This window comes from Thunnus maccoyii, chromosome 5, assembly GCF_910596095.1.
Source record: "Thunnus maccoyii chromosome 5, fThuMac1.1, whole genome shotgun sequence".
Classification (NCBI taxonomy): domain Eukaryota; kingdom Metazoa; phylum Chordata; class Actinopteri; order Scombriformes; family Scombridae; genus Thunnus; species Thunnus maccoyii.
The window spans coordinates 27,050,891-27,075,998 of NC_056537.1; the positions used below are offsets into that span (position 1 = coordinate 27,050,891).

General features: G+C 40.5%; 1 protein-coding gene across 2 annotated transcripts; it reads left to right on the forward strand.

Annotated features, from left to right (window-relative positions):
• The first annotated feature begins 1,261 nt into the window (after positions 1–1,261).
• On the forward strand, positions 1,262–24,649 carry elmo3 (engulfment and cell motility 3). 2 transcript variants are annotated; one of them, XM_042412714.1, is made up of 21 exons: positions 1,262–1,518; positions 5,997–6,105; positions 8,539–8,579; positions 8,699–8,771; positions 10,294–10,344; positions 10,657–10,826; positions 11,754–11,853; positions 11,951–12,102; positions 13,468–13,546; positions 14,248–14,298; positions 14,430–14,552; positions 15,531–15,653; positions 15,761–15,865; positions 16,210–16,318; positions 16,425–16,561; positions 21,215–21,378; positions 22,025–22,137; positions 22,238–22,342; positions 22,584–22,663; positions 22,762–22,842; positions 23,030–24,649. In XM_042412714.1, the coding sequence occupies exons 2-21, from the start codon at positions 6,028–6,030 to the stop codon at positions 23,240–23,242; spliced, it is 2,148 nt and encodes a 715-aa protein (XP_042268648.1). In that variant the 5' UTR covers positions 1,262–1,518; positions 5,997–6,027; the 3' UTR covers positions 23,243–24,649. The 2 variants fall into 2 exon arrangements, with proteins under 2 accessions (XP_042268648.1, XP_042268649.1); XM_042412715.1 differs by lacking the exon at positions 1,262–1,518 and adding an exon at positions 1,576–1,636.
• The last annotated feature ends 459 nt before the right edge of the window (positions 24,650–25,108 follow it).

Below are 25,108 nucleotides of genomic sequence, written 5' to 3' on the forward strand. Positions count from 1 at the left end.
TTGTGAGTTTGCCTAATCCTTCAAAAGAGCAGCCAGAGAGTTCAACAGAACTTGGTTGAATGAATCATGTCTGTGTGTGTGTTGGCGCGTGAGACTCAGTTCTACAGACTGCTTTTAACAGGCTCACTATTGCTAAGCTGTAGTTGCATCAAATGAAACAAAATAAACACTTTGGTATTCTTTGTGTATTGTCTGGTTGTCTTCGTTTTTCTTTACTTTTAAGCAACATGTCCTATTATTTGTGTATGTGTCTCAGTGTGGGTTTCCTGTCAATATGCTGCTAAATTCAGTGGAACTTACAGAGAAACATCAAACAGTATTCAGATATGCTGATATAATCGAGCTGTAATATAAATAGACAAAGTTATGAGTTACTTTCTTGTAGAAAGAAAAATCTATTGCACGAAGTCAAGTGAAGGTAATGTGATGAGAGTTGTGATAGTTAATTTAATACTGAATTGTGTATCAAAAGAAGGAAAGCTGTTAACAGGAGCTCTGAACATTTACTTTATTTCTATAGACAGTACATCAGGCTACTGTAAACAGAATGGGCAGAACTTGATTTGCCCCAGTGATAGCAGAATTCAGGGATGTTTGCAGCTGAGGTTATACAGCCTTTTTTCTATTGTGCTTATTATTCAATCATCAAATAAGTTAACATAGCCTGCTTTTTGGAGGCCTGATAATATCCACAAATCTAAGAAGAGCCGGTCAAGATGGTAGGTAATAAGATTCTGAGATTAGGGTGTATTATCCCCTCAAATTCCACTGGTCAACATGAAGCTGGCTTGTATGTATGACTCTGGAGGTTTGGATCATTACAGAGAGAGACACTGACAGACCGAAATTCATACAGTATGTACTGTATAATAAGACTTGGAGTCAGAAGGGACAGCAGGGGGCGGCTGTGACCAGCTGTATCCGACCCGGAACTTTGAATTATAGCTCCTCTACCACTTCTTGGAAATTTGGAGGAAAAATTACTCCAACTAAATATAAGCAGCAACAGCATTTCCAAAAAGGATATTGTCTTTCTTTCAAAATAAAAGCATTATATCAATCATGATTGGTTGAAATCATTTGTTGGAGGTCTTAACAGTGATGTAATGAAAGGACCGAAGATGAAATCTTACATAGACGTGTATGAATGAAATTTGACCCATGAAATAAATAAATAGTGGCAGTTTTGTTAACGCTAATGCTTATAGAGAAACACGTTGGATTTATTTTGAAACTCATAACCGGAAGACGATAGTTAGAATCTTGCTAGATTTATACAAACCCTCGCCTGAGCTACTCCAAACCAACCCGGAACTTTTAGGTCAACTAATTATTCCCGAAAACTTTGTTGTAAGGAGTTACCTCCTGTTTTTCCGAGCAGCTCAGATGTTTCTCTGAGTAAGAGTCGTTTCTGGGGACTGACCTGCTTGTTTTTGAGGTGGGAAAACCCACCGTTGCAAATGTTTCTCGCTCCGACTGCGGCGGTTCCTGCAGGACAGTAAAGCCTTTTCAAACCAGGTAGGACGCAGAAAGCTGTGCAGCTGACTCTCACATTTCTCTCACAGACCTGCTGTGACTCTTTTCACAAAACTGTGGCAGGAGTCGTCACAGTTTTATTGAAATACTAACAGTTCAGGTGATGTTTTAACGTTTATTGGCACTCATGCGTTTACTTTTCCCTTGAAAGTTAATGTTAAACCATAGTTGGGTGGATTGATGCAGCAACACTTCAGTTTTCAGTTTACTGAACTAGCTTACAGTGTGTAAAACATAAAATACCATCGTAAGAAATGGCCTACAGTGTACAATTTGAATGTTACATGTATATTTTTTCACTTTCTAAAGTCAAAATCAGAGTTCACTAAATCTCATTAGCCTGGAGTTTTTTCCCTGGTTTTAGTCCAACACGTTGTATTTAGTCCTGTGTTTGAGATATAGTAAGTGTGTGTGTGTGTGTGTGTGGGTGGCACCCTGTCAGGTTATGAATTTCAGGCAGCTGAGAGCTTCCCACTACTCACACACTCACACACACTCACACACTCACACACAGACAGAGAGAGAGAGAGAGAGAGAGAGGAGGGGGTCTGCAGACTAACAAAAGGTCTGAACGTGCTTGTGGCTTTAAGCTTAAAGATCCCCTCCAGACATGTATATGAAAGTGAAAAAAAAGTTCAATTATCTTGTTAAAATCCCTAGAATTGCATCTCCTCCTCCCTCATTAAATGTGTTAAATGTATGTATAATGTATTTGTATATAAATATACAAACAAATTTAATTTCAGAAGTTTAACTGCGGGACACAAAACGTCTCCTACTTCACTGAAAAGTTCATTCTCAGTGTTTGTGCACTGCCAGCTTCAAGTTTGCACATCACAGAAGTTGAATATTGGACCAAGATGGGCTTCAAAATTAGTTATGGTGTCACAAATCATGCTCGTCGGCCCCCTTAAAATCAGACTTTCAGAGAGCACAGAGAAACTTTCCACTTTCAGCAGATGGATGTGAAAACAGCCATCTAGTGTCAAACTCTGCACATAGATCATTCTGCACAGTGAAACTCAAACATCCAACTGTAGGAACAAGAGGAAAAACACATTTTTGAGTGAAGGGGAACTTTAATGAAGCAACATGCTGATGGGAGAATAAAGCCACTGACAGCTGCTCAACAAGAAAGACATTTCATTTTACATCTTTTTACAGTAAAATTTGGCAAACTTGTCTCCCCCTCTCCTGCCATAGAGAGGGAAACAATCAATTTATATATTTAACTATCTATTAATATGACAGCTATGATCGGTTATTAATCTGTTATCAGCCTGTTTACAATAGTGTACTACTACTGTCCTAATAATCAGTCACTGACCAAAATTATATGATATTTCTTCAGAGTGGGCGAGAGTCCAAAGTGGTTTTCAATGACTTCTCCAAACCCAAACATTCAGTTTACTATCAAAGAAACTTTTGCTTGACAAAGACAAATGAAATAAAAATTGTTGCCTATAAATATTCTGTTGAGAAATTTCAGCTCCAAAGCCCCACTCGCAACATTTAATGTAACTGGATATTATATTAATAGATAACCTTTATTAAACTTTATTATCATTAGAATAATGGTTTATTATGATTACCTTTGCAGCGACAGTCAAGCGCACAAACACCTCAACTTCACTTCTGTTTCAAAGCAAACAGACGGTGCAGTTTCAGCTTCCATGTACTTCATTTAGAGGACCTGACACACATGCACAGACAGGTACAGACACACTCACTGCAGTGGTTAACCTCCATGGAGACGGAGCTCACTGAGGTGAAACTTCCCCTCTTTCATTTTACTGATCAGCATAATTTCTCTTTCTCATGAGATGAGGTTACAACATAGCTGTACAACTACTGACACCACCAAAGATATGTTTGTATGGACACTTTATCTAGTGTGCAGGGTTTTCCCGGCTGGTCATTTCGCTTGTCTGAAGAAATTCCGCTAGTTTTAAAGTGCTTAAACCTGTAGTTTCAAATGAATATCTAACCAGTGAAATTATCTCAGAACAAGGTTTGGATGTTGGATGTGAACATCTTATTTGTCCTCTTAGTAGTAGTAGTAGTAATTCTTAAACATGTATAATCATCCACTGATGTGATTAAATGAGTGGTATGAAATAGATTTGATGAGTCAGAATGCAGGTTACAACACTAATCCTGCTGAGCTGTGTGTTGTTTTGCAGTCGAGGAAACGAGACGAGGCTCAAACCGCCAGCTTAAGTATATCCTCATCTTGTTGTAATGAAGTGAGAATGTCGGGCAGGCTCAGCGCTATCAGGCGTTACATGAGGCTTCAAGCATGTACGGACAGGTCATAATGAACGTAGACTAATAGCGCTCTGTCGTCAGCCTGGGAAAATCCAGTCTACAGGAAGTCCTCTGAACTTCGCTGAATGTTTTAACTCACTTCTCTTGTCTGATGTGACTTTGTAAACTGCCCTTCTGGACTTAACGTCTGCCAGAATCTGGTGTTGGTTTCAACAAACATAAACAACAAGCGTTTCCTACACTTGTCTATCAAACCTTTTCCCCTCTGTTTCTGCTGCATGATGTAATTGTGTGTCAGTTTAGGGAATCCAAATACGTTTATATCTTTACCATTTAGCTTTTATATTTAATAGAATATCAGTGTTGTAATATGAGACAAGGAACTGTGAAGGGTTTTGATGGTAACATAGTTGCTGCCTTTTCTTTTCTTGAAAGCAGTTTTCTAAAAGTTCTTGGACTTGAGGGAAGTTGAGTGAAATGAAAAATGAACGTCTTCACCTGCTTTGCCGCAAAAATAACATTACATCATCGTCTTATTCAATTAAAGCCCCTGAATGACTGATTATTAAATATTCATGACCTAAATAAGCAAACATCAAAGTTTAAGTTCTTCTTTGTTATTATTTACTCAGAGTGTAACTCACAAAACCCACATCTCCTTTCCCTCTTTGTAGTGCAACCAAACCAATAATTTGGCATCCAGCTGACACACGGACTCAGTTTCACATTCATCATTATACAGCTCAGACAGATACACACAGCTTAAGATCCACAGGCGGTCTTTGCTGTTGCAGAGACGTGACATGCTGTTAGCAGGAGTTTGCCCTTGAATTTGCTGACTCATAAGCTGCCTTTCAACAAATCTACATTCCCTCAAATCCCATTACGATTAAGGCTGCAAACTGTTATTTGTTGGAGCAAAGTTGATCTTTTGTTACCAGCAATATCACCCATTAACCTCAGGCTCTCCTTGCCGTCTAGTCCATGTAAACTATCCCAAAACAGACTTGTTGTGCTTATGTTTGCATCTTGTTGCAGATCAAAATCAGCAGGAGTCAAGCCTCAGTTGTCCCCGATTTCATTATTGCTTTGAAGTAGTTCTTTATCAGGAGAGACGCCGCCTCGGGGCGAGTGAGGTGAGAAGACGGTAAAGGCGTGTGGTTGTTTTGACAGGAGCATTGCTTTGAAACCTACCATAAACTGCAAGAGCTTTCTTTTCAAGAGTGGGGCGATGGTATGCGAACTATCCGAGAGATCGTGCGGAGGGTGGGGGCTTATTAATCACACCGAACACAAGCAGGCACAAGCTCGACCTCTTTTCTTTCATCGTGAGCTCATGAACGTACAGAAGAATTCAGACGCAGCTGTATTGTTTCCATGTGCTGAGAGTGAGGGGAGAAAAAGGAGAAGGACAAGGAAGGAGGAGGAAGAGGAGGAGGGTGGGGGGGAGGGGAGGGGGGGGAGGGTTGGAAGCACAACAAGAGCTTCTTCTGTATCCTCTGGGAATGCTGACTGAAGGCTGAGGAGGAAATGTGTGTATGATGTGTGTGTGAGTTGGAAAGGGGAGAAGAATGAGTCAACAATCCATAGTGCATGTTCAGACAGCGATTAGTCCTCTCAGTTTGGCTCGACGCATACATACATAGTGAAAGAGGAACATAACGCTCTACAACTTCATATTGAAAACGATAGTCGGATTGACTGACATGAGTCATTCATGAGAGGACGGGGCGTGTCACTTCACCTTCCAGAGAAACTGCTCTCAGATTGGTTAGCTCTCACTTTATCATGTTTTAAAATCGCTGCATTATTGTTCAGCACAGCCCCGTGTAAATGTTTCTGTTTGAAAAGTGAAGTCAACCAGGTGATGGATCAGGTTTTTCTCGCCTTAGTCGAGACTAAGTCAACATTATTTGTAGATTTAGAATCTAGATTTTCAGCCCAGCCACAAAATTTTAGTGTAAAATTCACACTTGTGATTTGTCGACCCGCCAGATACGACCTCAATCTGTAATTGCAGTGGGCTGGGACTGTTTACTGGTTTTATTGTTGAATGGTTTAACACACACATCCTCCTGGTAAACAATGAAGTCACCATGAAAGATTTTCCTCTTTTTTTTTTTTGTCAGATTCCGTATGTGATATGATGCAGCGACTTATTTTGACTCTTTGTTATCTTTTATCATCAACAGCCAGAGAGTGGTGCAGTCAAGAGGTGCCAAAATGCCACAGCAGAAAGACATAGTGAAGATAGCCATCCAGATGCCTGGGGCCTACCCCCAGCTCATACAACTGGACCAGGTAACACACACACACACAGAGACACACACAATTCCAAATGCTCCCCCTTTAAAGCTCTAAATGCTGGCAAAAGGTAGATGAATTGAATAAAAATGTCATCTTAGTATCTCAGTCATCCATGGAGAGTGTCTGGTGTCTGCCTGTTCTCAGACTTTGCTCCAGCTGGCTGCTCAACGTTCTGACATTGAGCCATCATGGGGGTTTCTTGTTGAGCTTCCCAGGCAGCACCTCCTCTCCGGCTGCTTAATCCGTTGGTCTTGGTAAACCGAAAGACAGCTACAATGACCATAACGCTAACCTTTAATGGATAGCTTGGATATTTGACTTTGTTTGCTTTGCCGCTAGTGGCACGTGGGAATGATCCCAGAGCTCCCAGCAGATGGTCAGACATCTGCATGAAGCAAGAACATCACAATATACACAAAACCAATTCATCTTCCACAAAAAAATTTTTTTGGGCAGCTTCAGCTTTCATCACAGACAGTATATAGAGAGATATGCAACTCAAAGCGATGACATTGTAGTTTATGGTTGGTGTCTAAATCCCTGATATACAGGTGCGCCTTCCAAAACAGAAATCTTTTTAGTATTTCCAGAGAGCTTAACTCTCCTGTCAGGCCTCTCTTTATTGAAGATCATCAATTTATCAGTGTACTACATACCAGAGTCTATTCATTGCCCTCTTATTTCTAAACTTGACATCATGTGTACATATAGCAGTCTGAGAAGAATAGTCACACACAAGGTGTTGTCTGTTGCATTGTGGACTTATGTGTATTTATGTAATGTGCTTCGTCTTAAAATATTTTTGTTTGCTGATCACAAAGCTGCCACTTCACAAAGTGACCAAAAGACTGTCTGCCTGAGATAATGTTAATGCCTCCATATTACTGGCTCTCATTAACTAAACCTAAACATAACTGTTTCATTTGGGGTAATTAGGCTACTCAACCCTGTGAACCAATCAGATCAAAATGATGACATAACATATCCATGGCAATACACAATATATTGATTATTTTGGCTGGTAAAAATTATTTTTGGTAGAACACTTGTTTTGTCTTTTAAACAAAAGAAGTGAAACTCTAACATATCAAACCACACAGACATGCACTGACATGAAACATGTCAGGTATTTTATATATATATATATATATATATATATGTATGATACAGAGAAAAAAAGGGGCTTTCTGGGTTAAGAGTAACACAATGTCAGGGCTGAAATGCTGAGATAACTATTGTCACACTGGAAACCGAAAGAAGAAGATAATATTAGTGTCGTACTGCTTTTTGGTGACTATGTGTTATGACAGTGCCTACAGAAGGTGACTATCTCCACTTCCTTACCGATGTGGTTTGATAAAACTGCTGCAGCACACATATAATTAAAGTGGCTCGGTGAATATGATAAACACCTATGATTCAATTAGTTGAATGGTAGTTAGACTAACACGACTATTTGAAGGTCATCTTTTTAACATTTTCTCTATCATTCACTCACCCTAACAGCCTTTATTGCAACTCATTCATTTAAATTATAATAAAACCCACTGGCTTTTATCAGATGCAGTGGTGGGGAACTTTTCCATGTGTTTTCTTAGAAACGTTGGGGAAGTAGCCCTTCTTTGCGCAAGACTGAGCATTAGTTGTAGTTTAAACTGTTAACCAGACAGCAGGGGTGTGTGTGTGTGTGTGTGTGTATCTCACACTCACATACTCTACGTCACTTGAGAGAGTTTGACGGAGAGAATGGATCTAACAGGTACTTTCTAGACTCTCTGCTAACTTCAACAATTGGAAACTTCAGCAGAACTGAAACTGGCACATTGGCACATTTTTAAGTCCTGGCACTTCATATATACTTCAAAATTCAAATATTTTCAATATTTCAATGTCCTACAGTTTTTATTGTTATTATTTTTAATGCAAGTGCATCACAACCAATCCTCTCAGTCCTCAAACACTTCTCATTGGTCTAGCCAACTTCACTGAACACATCTGATTGGTTGACCTTCTCAGCCGCCACTAATAACAGAGCAGCCACTGGGTCTACCACAGAACCCCGAAGACATTTTGATTGGTTGACCGCGGGGCTGACCACTAATAGCAGGATAGCTGAGAGTCAGACATGGAAGTAGTCTGGCTTTTATTTGTGTACTAAGAGGGATCTGGGCACCGAGGGTAACATTGTTCAGAAAGCGTAGGGGAGCGCTAGGATTTCCTCTTCTCAGCAAACAAGGTTTGCAGCCAGCGAGAATAGCTGTGGTGCCCTGATCCCATAAGAGCATGTCATTACCGTAGCATGTGTTCAGCTCCCTGACAGACAAAATACTGTGATAGTAGAGTCTGCTAAGTCCTTTTGGTATGACCCACATGTATGCAACAGGTGTGTGTTGGTGACTATAAGCTGTTTGTTGTATTTCTGTGCAGAAAAAGCCTCTGTCTGCTGTGATAAAGGAGGTCTGTGATGGGTAAGTTGATGAGGACTCTTGTGTCTCTGTGGTTTGATATAATTATCATTCAGCTTTATTTATTACCATGATCGGTTATATCAGTGTATGTGTGTTTGTGTGTGTCTGTGTGTGTGTAGCTGGAATCTCGCAGGTCCTGACAACTATGCCCTGCAGTACGCTGATGGTGTGCAGACATACATCACTGAATCGGTGAGTCACATCTCTACACAAATCAACATAAATATTTGTCCACACCAGTGAATCAATCCGGTAAGTATTCGAACACATCTTGAAGAAATTGAGCAACAGACTTGAGTCAGTCCTCAGATGTTTCTACGTTTTAAGACAAGCGTGATGTAAATCTCTTTTTAAGATGTCGAAGCGCTGCAGTGAATCAGTGAATCACTACTTTGTCAGCACTTTGGGAGATCAGTCTGCTTTTGTGTGTGTTTCCCTTGAAAATCAAACCACTTGAAGTTACTTGGCTTAAAAATGGAGCCCAGGATACAGAATTTGATTAATGCTATTAAAAATGAAGGAGACAGACTGAAAAAAGGACAGAGAGAGAGAGAGAGAAAGAAAATGAGAAAAACAGCTGGAAAGACACTGAGCCTCTTGATGTCAAGTGACCTTTTTTAAAAAGGTTGCCACTGGAAGCTCCCCCCCCGCCCCTCACTCTTAGTGTTGAAGGCAGGGCTGTAAAAACCATTAAATGCAGAGAAAGATGCTTTATTTATTGTAATAAACTGCAGTGAGATAAGTCATAAGTGTGCTGTTATTAGCGTGTGAAACACAGCCAGCGTTTAGTTTTAGCACTTCTACACTCAGACTTTGAAGTCAGAGAGTTTGGCGTTAAACACATGTTTCTATTTAAGAGCAGCTTCTTGATGAGTGTGAGGAACAATTAGCTTGATTGCATGCAGTGTAATAATGTGATTATTTCCTGCTTTCAACAGCAATCTTTAGAAAACGTCCATGTAAAGATTTGTTTAGGTTAAAGGATAAGACACAGTGAAGGAAATGGAAGAAGGTGTTTTTTTTTTTCTCAGGGTAGATCCTGGCAGCAGCCCCGAGCATCTTTACTGAATCTGTCTGCCCAGATTTACAATCAATCTCTACAGTTGGCTTTCAATTCAGGCACAAAACAGCTCTTCCTGTTCATGGCGATCTGCACTGACTGCCCGACATATTTTCATAAAGTTTGAATTAGATACCTTCCTTAGCAAGAGTTTTTAAACTTATCTAACAAGTTTGAGCTGCAAACACACTAACTTTTGCAATTTTGGTGACCAGAAGTGCACGCTTACATATTTAGATATGTGTAGATACTGTATATACATACACACTTACACTAACACACATAGACACATGCATATTCACATGCCCACAGTCTGTTTGTCTTTTGGATTGTTTTTATCCATTTTTTCTGTGTGATTGTTTTGCCCTTAAACTGCTGACTGTCAGTAGTAATTAGTCATAGCTTTCTCTACAGTTTTTAAGTATGAATGTGTGTATGTGGGTTACTGTGATGTTTACATCTGTGTGTGTGGGTCAGCTGTGTACTCGCATCCCACATATTTCTCTTCCCTGTGGTCTGTGCATGCATCTCACTTACTTTTATCCACTTCATCTACCTTGTGGTCTGTCAGTGTTTTAATGGTTTCAAAATACTTTTTCCTGTGTGTGTGTGTGTGTGTGTGTGTGTGTGTGTGTGTTTGTTTGTGTGTTGTAGAATCGTCTGGACATTAAGAACGGCTGCATTCTGCGCCTGACCAAGGCACCGGTGAGTCTGCATCCACCAGGCTCTCAGCCACGTCCCTCTTTCACCTCCCTCTTCTCACATTCCTCCAGCTGTCTGTCTCTCACTCTGTCCATGTCTCTTACTCTCTCACTCTCTACGTCACTCTTTCATTTACATTCTGCACGAAGCTAAATTACAGTGAGCTGCGTGCGAGTCAGCACTGATCTGTCACTGCCAATGCACATAACTCAGTTTCAAATAAGAGCATCAATCACATATGAACGACTAGAAAAGAATGGTTTGTGTGAGCATATATGTTTCTTTTTGTGTATTTTGTGATGTTGGGGAACACAGGGCCGTTGTGCAGATGACTTGTACAAGGGCATCCAGAGCATGGACAACGGTGTGCGCTGTGATTCACTGAAGCAACTGGCGGGCGTTTCCACAGACGTAACCTTTGCTCAGGAGTTCATCAGCAGGGACGGACACCTCCTATTGGTCAAGATAGTAGAAGACTCTAATGAGTTAGTACTCCGTGTGTGTGTGTGTGTGTGTCTGACAGAGAAAAAGAGTGTGTGTCCCTGGCTGTGTTGGAATGCTGTTTTCAGACAGATATGACTGGTGCTGAGGGATGAAGAGGTTACTTTATATTTATATGTATATCCTGCTGAGCTAAAGTGGAGTTTACCCGTTGAATGTATTTGGGGACACAAACGGGAGCTACACATACTCTGCAGAAAAAAATGTTTCCACCGTCACAGAACTAGGGATATCATCCTTTTTTATTCTACATATTCTTCTTCCTTGTCAAAACCCGATGCCTACATTACCCACAATACAACTTGACTGTCAACAGGTCGGTTAGAGATTTCAATGTGTTATGCTAGTAGCAGCTAATGTAGCCTCAAGCTGATAGCTTCAAGTAGAGAGGAGGAGTAGGATACAGAGTTCCAGTAAGCACACTTCTTTCTAACTCCACAACCCCAGATTTCTTTTTTAGGTTTTATCTTCATTTTCAAACTTGTAGTCTTCACAAAAGGCTTTATACAACTTTTTTCACATGTAATAGTATTCCCCAAGATCTATAAACAGACTTTGATGTGTAAAATTGTTGGAGTTCCGCTTTAAAGCCTATTAATGAATTAATGTTGAGCAGTTTCCATGATCATAGAGAATGCTGACAAACTTGCTGAACTTCTGTAGCACGTAGGAGCAGCACAGAGATCTGAAGCCTTAGTGCTCCGTGACATGGTGGAAATGGTTTAGAGTGCATTAGTGTAAATATTTACCCTTTAAACCAGTAAGAAAATTACTGAGAGGATTAAACTGGCTGTCTGAATGCTATTTGAAAGCCTGTACTTGTGTGTATCTCTTGTGTCTTAACGTGTGAATGGGCTTATTTGCATAATACATACATTTCTTTTATGTTTATGTGTGTCTGTGTTGTTCAGGCCTGCTGTCATCATGACCCACACACTGACAGGCTTCATGGAGCTGATGGATCATGGGATAGTTTCTTGGGAAAACCTCTCGTCAGTCTTCATCGAGAAGGTACTTGACCTGCTGCTCTTCAACAGCCTGTTGTATTTTGTCACATTAGTTTTCCCTGACCTTAACTGCACTTCCTTTCTTCCTCCTGTCCTTTCAGATCGCCAGCTTCGTCAACGCCAAGGCGACCGATGCATCGATTCAACAGGTGTCCTTGGACATCCTGGAGAGCATGGTTCTGAGCAGCCACGGCCTCTTCATGAAAGTCAAACAGGGAGTCACTATGGAGAGGCTTATTGCTCACCTCCAGGTGTAAGTAACCAAACAACAAAACGCAGATTTGGACTTGGCCAATCATACATTTATTAAATACTTAAAACATGTGCCGCTACATTTTCTTGATATATGAATAATCTTTTTGTCTTTAAAGTAATTCCAGTCACTCTTAGAACTAAGGAGATTGGCAGCCTCTGTCAGTCTTTACATTTCATTACACAGCGGAAACCGCTTATAGTGATCACATGTGTCCAGGTCAAATTAATCACTATAAGCGGATGATTATTACAGCCACTTTTTTTTTTTCTTTTTCTTTATTTCTCATACAGATTACAATCTAATTGATATTTGTATATTTATTAGCCTTCATGGATATAAAATAATGAAACAGGCAGCTTCGCTATTTACTGAATTTTATTGACTGTTTCAAAATGCAGTGTGCGCACATTTTTGAAGCAGCAGGGGTACTGAGTTTTGCCAATGACAAGAAGTTCCTTCTTTTTCCCCGTGGCAGAATAGGCGAAGAGAGCGGTGATCCTTTCCTTAGACAGCCCCCACCCCACCCCAGCCCACCCTTCACCCCCGCCCCCTTTTATTGTCATAAGCTTCAAGGAGATTACGTTTTTCAGTGAGAGAAAATTACTTTCTTTTTCCCATCATGATTTCAATGTGCACACGGGACCAGCTTCACGTAGCCAGCTGGGAGCAGACAGCCAAAGCCACTTATCATGGGAGTAAAATTTAAAAAAAAAAAAGAATTACTGTAGTTTTAACATTTTTTTTCCATATGTTGTCATGTATGAAAACATCTAAAATGAACACTGTAGGCGGACTACTTGATTACCATAAGCAAATGATTTTAAACAGCATTTGTATAGGAATGATTCTGTCCTGAGCTTTTTGATCCATATAAGGAGATGATCACTGTAACCGTGATCACTATAAGGCGGTTTCCACTGTACATCAACATTACAATTTTGCAGAAAATCTGTTGTATTTCTGTGTTGCACAAAGAAAAAAAAACACTTAGAAAATTTGTTGATCTACACCTCAGTAAAGGGAAAGAGAAAAACTTTCACCCCCTGCTGAAATAATTGGGTCGAGGGGGCGGGGGGATAATAAGTGGCAGCATTGTCTTTGCAACAGGAAGTTACATGTAATATGTTAAACATTAGTGCTAATATTAACAATACCACTGACATGAAACAGATGGCACCATTTGTCTACCATTTATCACACCAAGGCTTCATAGTCAGACACAATACATTCATGATATATTTAAAAGCTTTAAAACAATAACACCTTGTAATCTCAACCCGTTCCCCTTCCTAAACACACCTTTTCATACAGCTGTGAAATATTAAATTGTGTGTTTGTTTAACACTCTCTGACTTCTTTCAGGACGAATCAGCAAATCCAGACTAAAGCCATGGCCCTACTTATGGCACTACTACAAACAGCCGGAGACTCAGACAGACAGGTGCTGCTGCAGTTTGCTTCTTGTTTTCGGACACTGTTCTTCTTCTACTTATAGCCGTTCGAACTCACAAGCATGCTTCCTCATGGTGTTATCTGCACTGTGCATACTTTAACTTAGCTGAGGTTTTTCATTTTCAGTCATCTTAACTCTTTACTACATGACAGGCTCAGATTGGTATGCACGCAACTCTGGGTGAAAAGTGGTTAATTGCAGCAACCAAACCATTATCGTACACACAAGAGACCCAACTATCTCATTCTGTCAGGTCGTCTCACACTTGCTGTAGACAGTCGAGGCTTTCTCTCCCTCTGTTCTGTTCCTGCTCCTCTCTCATTGTACGGAAACAGTTCCTTCATTCAGCCTTCTGTCTCCTTTCTCTCAGACTCTCTTTGTTACATGCACACACTGACACAGACACACACACACACACACACACACACACACACACACACAATCACACTTCCTCACTTTTTTAGTAGGTCAACAAATCCACCCTTCTTATCAGCAAATTAGTCTTGACCAAAACGAGGTTGGGTTAGAGATGCATGTACCAGTAAGTGATGATTTCGTCACAGAGGCCAAAGTCTCACAGAAACTCTTGTCCAGCCCATTCATTTGTTACTGATCCTGTATCGCCACCCCATGTTAGAAACACGTCATTGCATCCTAGTAACTGTCTGTCCTTGTCTTCTCTTTTCCAGGAGATGTTTGCATTCCTGAATAAGAAGAATCTACGTCAGTACATTTATAAAGTAAATCTTCTTCTTATTTACTTTTGTATTTCACATAGTTTTCTGTATCTCTGTGACCGTATTATGAAAGAATACCGCACTGCGGTGCAGTTGTTGTGAATGTGATTAAACACTCTTGGCATTTGTTGCAGAACATCATCCATAGTTCTGGTTCAGTCCAGGATGAGATGGCCCACTACCTCTATGTCCTACAGTCAGTTACCTTGAATCACCTGGAGCCTCGAATGAGGACGCCACTGGACTGTTACAGCCAGGTGAGCTGTGACACGAACAAGAACATTTGTATGACTTGCTTCTACACCCGCAGATACATTTTAAGAATTTAAATGATAAGGTTAATGCTAAATTGTTAAAGATCCCCTCCAGACATGTTAAATATTAAAAAAATACTCTGCTTGGAATAATAATTTGTGTCTGATATGGTTATTCCACACAAAAAAAGTTAAATTACCTCATTAAAATCATTCAAATGACATCTGCTTCCTCTCCGGCATTAAAAATGCAGAATCTATGAATATTCTTCATTAACTGCTGAGCACAAGATGTCTCCTATTTCACTGTAAAGTCCATTTTCAGCGTATGTGCTCCGGAGGCTTAACGTTTCCACATCACACTTGAGTAATGTGCATACTGGCCCACGATTGGCTCCAAACTAGTTTTGATGTCACAAATCATGGTCGTAGGTTCACCCTTTAAACTCAGGTTTAAAGTGAAAACAGAGAAACAGATGAATGTGAAAACAAACTCCTGGTGTCAAACACGTACAGCACAGTGAAGCTCAAACAATCAAGTAAAGTAACTAGAAGAAAAACACATTTTTGAGTATCACTGATTAATGATAGAGATTTCAGATCCAGAATGTAAACTATTCATTGACACCAAGTCTGTTTGCTCATTTTATAGGCAAATCTCTAATTGCTTTTTTGAAGTATATTGCAATTAATGTAAAACACAAAGAGGTAAATTCACACTTAATGGAAATTATTAGATACAGTGTGCCTTTATACTACCAAGCTACAGACAGGACTATAAGCAACAGCTTAGCTACAGTCTTGGACTACAGTCTTAGGTCATTTTTGTCATGACAAAAATACAAAATAATGTCAAATAATATGTTTATTTTATAAATAACCTTCTTAAGGTTATCTTCAACAACAGTTTTAAGTCCACTCAACATCCACCTCCCTAGTAAACATCCAAATTTGATCTTCTTCCTCTTCCTGTCACACCAGGAGCAGAGAGACATCCTTCACGGCTTGCGGCAGGCAGCGTTTGAGTCAGAAAGTGACAACAGTCTGAGCAACGAGAGACGACGCTCTCTCTGCGCCAAAGAGTTCAAGAAACTGGGCTTCTCTGTAAGTGTCTGCTGTCAGAACTTCTACTGTAATATTTGTTTTTTTAACTCTCATCATATTATTCCTAGTAATAAAAGTCATATTGTTCTTTGATCATGTCTTTACAGAACAATAGTAACCCCGGTCAGGACTTGGTGCGAACGCCACCTGGTCTTTTAGCTTTGGACACCATGTTTTATTTTGCCTCACGTTATCCTGATGCCTACAGCAGGGTGAGCATGATTTATCTTTTCAGTGTTTAAACTGATATTTCTGTGCCACTGATATGTATATTACTTTTTTTTCTGACTGACTGTATCCAGAATTGAGAACATGGATCTTTTCATAAACAATAAGTTTGATTATTGGTTTTGGTATGCAGGAAAAGAGCGCTTGACCACAAGGACAGCAAATATTGAATGACCCAATAAATGTGGCTAATATAGGATTAACATTATGAATGTGATCTAATCTTTTCACCAAAATTGTATAATTAATCGCCTAGCATGTTTCCTTTTATACTATGATAGAGGCTTCATTTTTATGGCCAAGCTTCAATTTGTAATTTGTTTCTCAGTTTGTCCTGGAGAACAGCAGTAGGGAAGACAAACACGAGTGTCCGTTTGCCAGGAGCAGCATCCAGCTCACACTCATTCTGTGTGAAATCCTTCGTATCGGAGAGCCCCGTAAGTTGACCATCTACCTGCTATTTGCCACAGCTTTGTGCATAACCTCTGGTCAACTATCTCTAATCTGATTGTCTTTCTTTTTTTTCCCCTTCTCCGTTAACAGCCTCAGAGACGGGCTCTGACTACCACCCCATCTTCTTTAGTCAGGATCGGCTGATGGAGGAGCTCTTCTGTGTCTGCATTCAGCTGCTCAACAAGACCTGGAAGGAGATGAGGGCGACACAGGAGGACTTTGACAAGGTACAATAGTCTTGCATAGTACAATATAGCATGGCTCGCTTCACTGCTCAGTCCTGGACACCTCAGAACTATTTTGTCTTAATGAGGATTTTGACAAGGAAAGATAGCCTCAAACTCATCTGGTTTTCTTTTTACTCTAAGGATTCCATTAAATTATGAGGTAGGACGACCATAGATTAAAATATCCATCCCAACGCTGTGGGATGGATATGGATGGATTTTTGTGGCTCTAACACCACCTCACCCCACTTTTATATGTTTTACTCACTTATTTTACTACTTACCCAATATCAGCCTTAACATCCATTCAGGTGAATATAATTTCTTCTCAAAGGACCCAGCAGGAAGAATACTGTGTTCAGTGGTAGACGATTTAATTCGCTCTGACACAAGCTGTGTCTCCTAAAGATACTTAAGGTGATGATAGTGGAAAGATTACTATAGTGCAATGATTATAACGACTATAAGATATTGGTGAATGGCTCAGTGGCACATTGACAATCATGGTGCAAATGGTTCTTTGCAGGTTTTAAAGCATTTAATGAGATAAATCACCTTAATGAACTATGAAGGCTTCAACTAACATAAATTTTAATATGAGGGAAAACTCCTCCAGACAAGTAATAATAACGTTCTTTATATAACACCTTTCAAAAGCAAAGTGCTTTACAATAAAAACAGGTAATACAAGTAAATAAGATCCAAAGCATAAATATATATAAACAAGATAAAAATAATTTAAATGTTTACAACAGTTAAGACAAAGCCATAAGATAAAAGTGTGTCTTAAAAAGAGATTTCAAAGAGGATACTGAGTTTGCCCGAACAGCAAAGGCCCGGTCTCCAAGTCTTAAGGAGTAGAAAGGAGGCCTGTTTACACACAGATAGTTCAGCTCAAATTTCAATTTCAATTTCAATTCAGTTTTAATGCCATTTTATGGTGGATTTGTGTAAGTTTGTGCCTTGCTGATAGGTCCATTCTTATGCAAACCATCCCCAACCTGCCCCGACAGACAGAATTGAGCATGCATTTAAGGACACACAGTCACCTTGCAACCACAGTGTAGTACTTGTACCATGGTAATAGGTTGAGTCAAGCCTTTAGCAGCGGGGTCTTGTCTGGGAGAAATGTTGAGAATCCAGCCGTCCTGAAAGGGAGAGCGGTAGAGCCTTTGTCCTGATCCGCATTTCAACATCACACACAGCCATCCGTCATCAACAAAGTGCTCTCCTGGCGGCAATAAAACTCTGTGACCTTTTGACCTGTCAGGAGCGGGACAGTGTCCCGAGCGCCAGGCCAGCAGACCGGCCTTTGTTTTTGCCCACGGCCCCCTACCCAGGGTGCTTTGGGGCAAGGACAAAGGGGCATTAGGTGGACAAAGAGAAGCGTGGTGGGCGGCAGAAACAAGAGGGAGAAGGAAACGAGGAAAACAAAGCGCCCAGGGCATCAGCAGTAATTACACAACAACAGAGGGAACGTAAAACCTCTGGAAACAATATGACAGGGCCGGACTGCAGGGAGCGGAGCAGTAGAGAAACTAAAGAAAAAGAGGTGGTGGAGGTATATGTGATATCTCAAATTTAGGTTTCATTACTTGGAGAATAGATTTTGAAGTTTTTGTGCTGTTGCGTGTGAGTGAGACTCTGTCTTTCAAAGCACCCTACCTCCATCCAATCACCCTTGCAACTACAACCGTTAGTTTTGGCCGCTGAATATTTACAAGCTGCTGTTGCTGGTCTATGTGTGTGCGCGTGCTCACGTGAATGTGTTTGCGTAGATCTATACACCCCCTGTAATAACGGCCATCCTCCTCGAGCGCACACACACAGACACACTAATATAGCATTAGTGCACATGCTGCGGGGTTTTAGGGAACAGAGACAGCTGCCAGTCATCGCTTCTATTGGCCGGTTCAGTTAAATGACAGAGGGGCTGGACAGTGGGGGGTGTGCATGTGTGTGAGAGTATCAGGGTGTCTGTTTACAAAACAGCCACAGACCTGCACCTCTCCTGTCATGTAGGTGATCTCTGTCTCTCTCCCTCCGTCACTTTCACTGCTTGTCATCCCCGTCTCATTTCTCTGATTGGCGACAACTGGGGGAATTCAGATTTGGGATTGAAACATTTGTCAAAGTAGTTGTGCCCTAAACGGAGGAAAGATGGAGGTAAGATTGTCTTTTGTACTGTTTCTTGGTTTGAATGTGTATGAAGTAGTTTGTTTATTGGACAGCTGATATTAGTGATTTCTATAAATGTGTCAGGTGGAGACAAAAAAACAACAACAGATCCTTCATCCATACTCCAAAGTAGTTTAAAAGTTTGACAGTTCATGATAGACATAGTTAAGATGACATAACAGAGTGTGAAGTGGAGGTCCGAGGATTGTGTCATGTGAAAGTTGCTGGACAGTGAGGTTATTTTGGCTCAGGGGGCTTCAGCGAGGAGTCACAGTGTGAAACTCCAGCCGCTTGTTTTGTGTCCCTTCATGTTCACACAATATAGAATGACAGTTTGGATTTCACTGCTGCCAGATGGATAGACTCGGTCATTCTCTGGTCATAAACGGTTCAGTCACATTAAAAACCCTTGTCCGATTGTAACTCTTCAGCTCTTGTGCAGCACACAGCTGTTGGGTATTTCTCAATTTTCATCAACGGGGATTGGGTGGAGACTTCTGCTTTTTATTTCATAATGTATATAAATAACCAATCGGCAGATGTTTTTTGTTGTAACACACAATAATTTGTAATCGTTATATGTAATAGCGCATAACTGTGTGGAGAGACGTCTCCAAAGTAGACAAAGCTGCACTGACTGGGTCAAATTACACTTTAGCCGCTGATTGTTCACAATCAGTCAAATTGGGTGTGAACAGGAATGATCTAGGTCAGCAGAGCCGCTTGTGTGTGTCAGAGAAGCGAGAGCAGGACAAATAGTGCTGGAGCTGGCTCGGTCTCATAGCACTATAGATTTTTATATAGATTTTCACTATTTACAGCTGAGGTGCGTATAATCTATACGCTATAATCTAATCTATAATCTATAACACACACGCTTGCGTGTGTGTTATAGATTTTTCACACACGCAAGCGCACAGTTGGACCAACTGCCCTGAGCTCTTGTCTCAGGGTAGGCAGGGTCACCCCCCGTCCCTGTGTGTGAGCCTCAGATTAACAAGTCATGCAGAAAACACACACACACACACACACACACACACAAACTATCACATGAGTGTAGCAAACGCTGAGTCATTGCCACAACAGTTAAATCTGGAGGGACTTGTTTACATATTATTTTTTATGAAACATAACTTTGATTTTTGTATAGACTTCATCTGGGGGTTAACATCCAGTTATGAAAATAAACACCATAATTGTTCAATAAAATAACCGCCCAGCTTAACCGTCATTGATTGCACTAATTCTACATGGTTGGTATGAGGGTGTTGGTTGGATGGTGCAGTTAACTGGGTTAATAAAGAGCACACTTGTCATTGACTGGCCCTTGTGTGGGGAAGAGAAGAGGGGAAGTAGGTATAGGCTTGCTTGATTAGACGGCGTGAACTAGGAGAGTGTTGGCTCTTGAACTTTAAACTGATAATAGAAGTAGGCGGGAAAATATATGAATGGATTGGAGCCAAGGGGTGTGGCTTAGAGGGAGAAATGAATGAAAGAGTGGAGGAGAGGAAGTAAAGCGCTCCTACTGATTTATTATCAATCTATGGGCCATGTGCTGGCCTTGTAGAGTAAACTGCAGGAGCTTCTTCGGTACCCATATAAACCACTAAATATCGGGGTATTTTCTGTATTTCTGTCATTTTATTTCGTAGGAGATAAATTCTGGGTTGTTTTTGTGCTCACTACTTTCGTGCTGAACAACACATGCTCTTCTGAGTTTGGAAGTTCATTCTTCACCCTGGAAACAGTACATAGGATAAAATAATCTCTTAAATAATCTCTCATCACCATTCACTGACTGAGGTGGGGTTGAAAGCTCAGAAAAAAAACAGTAAGTGGAGCTTTTAGTTGAGATTATTTTCTCACACATTCTGCAGATTTGTGTGCATAATTCTCTGCTACATGGATAAATGAAATGCGATATGCAATACAATGACCACCAAAAAATAATTTTTAGTGCATTAATTAACACATTCATTTTTTAATTGATTTGAAATATTTAATGCATTAAAAAATATTAACACATGACTATCTTTCAGAGGCTGTAGTGGGCTCAGTTTTAGCTAGAGTGAAGATACCATCATATGAAACTAGATGACCTAAGGCGTCCATCGGTACCAACCATGTCATGATAGCTTGTCGGGAAGGAGGCTAAATAATGCTCCAAATTCAGGCTAAATTTTGGCAAGAGAAAAGGGTCCCTTTGAACTCTCTCTTTCTTTCTCTCTCTCTCTCTCTCTCTCTCTCTCTCTCTCTCTCTCTCTCTCTCTCTCTCTCTCTCTCTCTCTGTGTGTCTTCTATGTGTCAATCAGAATCTTTTCTTGTCCTTTTTTCATATTTGCATGGACTATTGTGGACCTTGTTGAAATTCAACTTGCACTTGAACTTAGAACACATTTTTTGTTAATCATCATTTACATTAGTGTATCCTCCTCACAGTATGTAACCTCTCTGTCGCCATTTCTCCATCCCCAGGTGATGCAGGTAGTGAGGGAGCAGATCACCAGGACGTTGTCCAGTAAGCCGACCTCCCTGGAGCTCTTCAAGAACAAAGTTAATGCTTTGAACTACAGCGAGATCCTCAAACTGCGGCAGACAGAAAGGCTGCACCAGGAGGAGACTCTTGCTCCACCCGTACTGTGAGTAGCTGGATGTTTACAGACATATGCATATTCTCATACTGAGTCTTATGGGTCACAGTGTCTATATGAAGCATGACAAGGAAATTCAGATCACTGAGAGGAAGGATTCCTCAGTCAAGAAAAAAATGTAAACTGATTTTGTGGAAACAATTAAAATTATGTCCAGACCAAATACCAGCTGAAGACTGGTTAGAGTGGATGTTTCTGCAATGCAGAACTGATCAGACTTGATAATTCTGTTTGAGTGGCCTTGTGATGCACACAGGATTCAGAGATTGGTTATGTAAGTAGATGGTTCCATCCATGATTTTAAAACAGAAAAAGTGAAGCAACACAGTGTCTGTAGCAGAGCCTGTATTGACGACTCCAGATAGTTTCCACCCGTATGGAACCAGCTGACAGGTCAGCAGCCGTGCCGCTGTTTATTATGTCACTGTTTGTCACTAAACACTGAGTGTAACAGTGTGTTAGAGGGTCAACCACACAGGTTGGATTCATTCTTGGCCAGCTGGTCTGTGATGCGATCCTTTTTGTCTGTCTTTACTTGCAAACCCCGTCTTCAATCCAAAGTACCTTCACACAATATTCAAGTTACAAACTGTATGCAATATGACAGAGCATGTTGTTGTGTGCTTCTTTCCAGTGAGCTCAAAGAGCGTCTAAAGCCAGAGCTGCTCGAGTTGATCCGCCAGCAAAGACTCAACAGGCTGTGTCAGGGAACGATGTTCAGGAAGATTAGCAGCCGACGCAGACAGGGTGAGACGCACACACACACACACACACTCACACCCTATAAAGACAGTAGAATTTCCCTTGTCTGTCTAACCATGGTCTGTGATTGGCTGCTTTTTGTCAGATAAACTGTGGTACTGCCGCTTGTCGCCCAATCATAAAATGCTTCACTACGGTGACGTGGAGGAAGACACGGACAATCCACCAATTGAAACACTGCAGGAGAAGAGTGAGTTGAAGCTGGGCAGGGTAACTGGAAAATAATATTAACATGTGTGCATGTGTAGATGTGGCAAGTGTTACAGTACTAATGCACGATGGGTGAAGACTGGGGCGACGTCTGCTGTTCAAAGGCAAAGTTCTTTGGGCAGTTTGAATTTATATTAATGCTGGAATATTGTGTAATAAATGATGATATATTGTTTTTATTTTTAATCAAATTAGCTTCTCTGTTCTTCCTCATCCGTCAGTTCCAGTAGCAGATATCAAAGGCTTGCTGACGGGAAAAGACTGTCCTCACATGAAGGAGAATAAAGGCAAACAGAACAAGGTCAGCAGCACTCCTAAACTTCTCAGATTATGGTCACGTTCACCTCCCGTAACAGATGGGAAGTCTCATTGCATTCATATGTGTGTCTCTCCCTATAGGAGGTGTTGGACCTGGCATTTAGCATCACATATGATGTAGAAGAGTACAGCCTGAACTTCATCGCCCCCTCCAGAACTGACGTGAGTCCTGATCTGGATTCTGCATGACCTTTCCCAAACTTTCCTAAACCCCCAGATTTACTGAAATAGATTAATGTTTTTGTAGATTTTCTGTTTCATTCTTACTTCTTTTCTGCATGCATGATAATACACAGCAAGAAGAGTAAGAATATAAACGGTATATTCACTGGCTAATTCTCTCTGTCAGTTCTGCCTGTGGACAGACGGACTGAGCGTCCTCCTGGGCCGGGACATGAGTAGCGAATCCATGCGCAGCGAGCTGGAGATCCTCCTCTCTATGGAGATTAAGCTCCGCCTCCTAGATCTGGAGAACGTTCCCATCCCCGACAGCGCACCGGTCGTCCCCAAACCGCCGAGCAACTACAACTTCTGCTACGACTTCAGCCAGACTGAGCAGTAGAGTGTGTGCATATGCTGGAGTGCATCTACAACGTGTGTGTGTGTGTGTGTGTGTATGTAAATATATATGTGTGTCTGTGTGGATGTCTGAAATAAGAGGATTGTGTTGTGAGAGCTGACCTGTGCATCCATGCACTTATTACTTTAACACAGATTTATAACATAACATGGCAATAGATTTTTCTTCTACTGATCTTCTCCACCCAATGAAACATGGAACAGGATAAAATGTGGAAAGTGACTTTGTCTCTTGAGCCACAGCAGTAGTTTTGGATGTGAACCGCTATCAAATAACTATACTGTACTAATGCTGAAGATTATCACTCGTCATCTGGGATTTCTGTTTTCAATCAGTTGATGCTCAGATCTCCTTCTTTCCATTCATTATTCCTCCTCTCTCTGCTGTTCCTCATCTGTCTGGAAACTTAAAGAATTATAGTTTTCCCAAGTCTCCGTTGTTACTGGAGCTGTGTTTATCCTCTACAGTACAGTGGACCCACTCAAGTAATGGTACTTTAAATTTGTTTTGTAATCATTTTATATATCTAAATCTATGTATGATACATGGAGTATTCCTGTGTGCACGGCTGCTTATTTCTGGTTGAGGCCATAGATGCTCTGATCTGTCTCAGAAGGCTGGCTCTGCTCATTTCTGTCTTCTGTTACTTTCTTGTATTTTCTTTTCTGTTGCTTTTAAAAATGGGCATTAACCAGAACACTGCTTTCTCAATTCAGCTTGACAAGCTGTAGCTTTAAATAGCCCTCATTAGGGTAAGATGTGGTACATGTTAGAATCATTTCCGACATCTGAAAAGAAACTCAATAGGTACTTTGTACGGATTCCAGTGGCTCAATAATAATTACTGTGGAGCAGAGATGCTCTGAAAGGTCTGTGTGACTTTAATCATGTTAATGCAGATTTGCATTAGGTACCAAGCTCACTTTTTTTTTTCTTTTAGGTTTAAACAGTAACAATATGCAATTGCACCTTTGTCACAATCAACAGTTTGATGAGGAAAAACTACCAGCAATCATCACTGTAAATCTGTATGACAAGCAATCAGTGATGTTTAGGTTTGCCTGAACAGACTTGAATTAAATCCTGGTTCAATAATAAAAATGATCCATTTTATACAGGGTACTTACACATTATAATGCGATGGAGACTACATGCTCAATCGCAGTGTGCTATACTCTTTTTCACCAAGCATTCAGTGGTGACACTTGAAGCAGCTACTCAAGAACTGTCATGAAGTGTGTTTGAGGGTTCTCTGTCTGTTTTTGTCATTGGGTTATTTCATTTCAATCACAACTGTCCTCTGCAGTGCATTCCTGACACACTGTGATATTATTCACTTTGAATTGTGCGCTTTGAGTGTCTTGACATGAATAAACAGTTTGATTCATACTGAAGAAATACAATTATGTGTGTGTTTTACTCAGCAAAATGTAGCCAGACTTTGGTTTATTTATAAAATCAACATTTTATACTCGATTCTTCATTTAACTGTCTCTTCACAGTCTGTAATTCACCCTCTCTGTCATCATACAGTGTTAGAACAGTACAAAGTTACATACATACAGAATAAAGGGATATTGTTGCTGTAATTAGGCCACAGTGCATGATCTGTATGTTATTTGTGGTCTATTACTCCCTTCCAATAAATCTAAACTAAAATTTTGTTAAAATTTGAGATTCTCAATTTGACTGCATGCTTGTTATGTCGCCTCTTAAATGTGCAGTGGATAGAATTTAGTGGCATCTAGTGGAACAGACTTGGCAGAAATTAAATATAAATATAAGTTTTAATTAGTGTATAATTCCATGAAAATAAGAATCATATTTTTGTTACCTTAGAATGAGCCC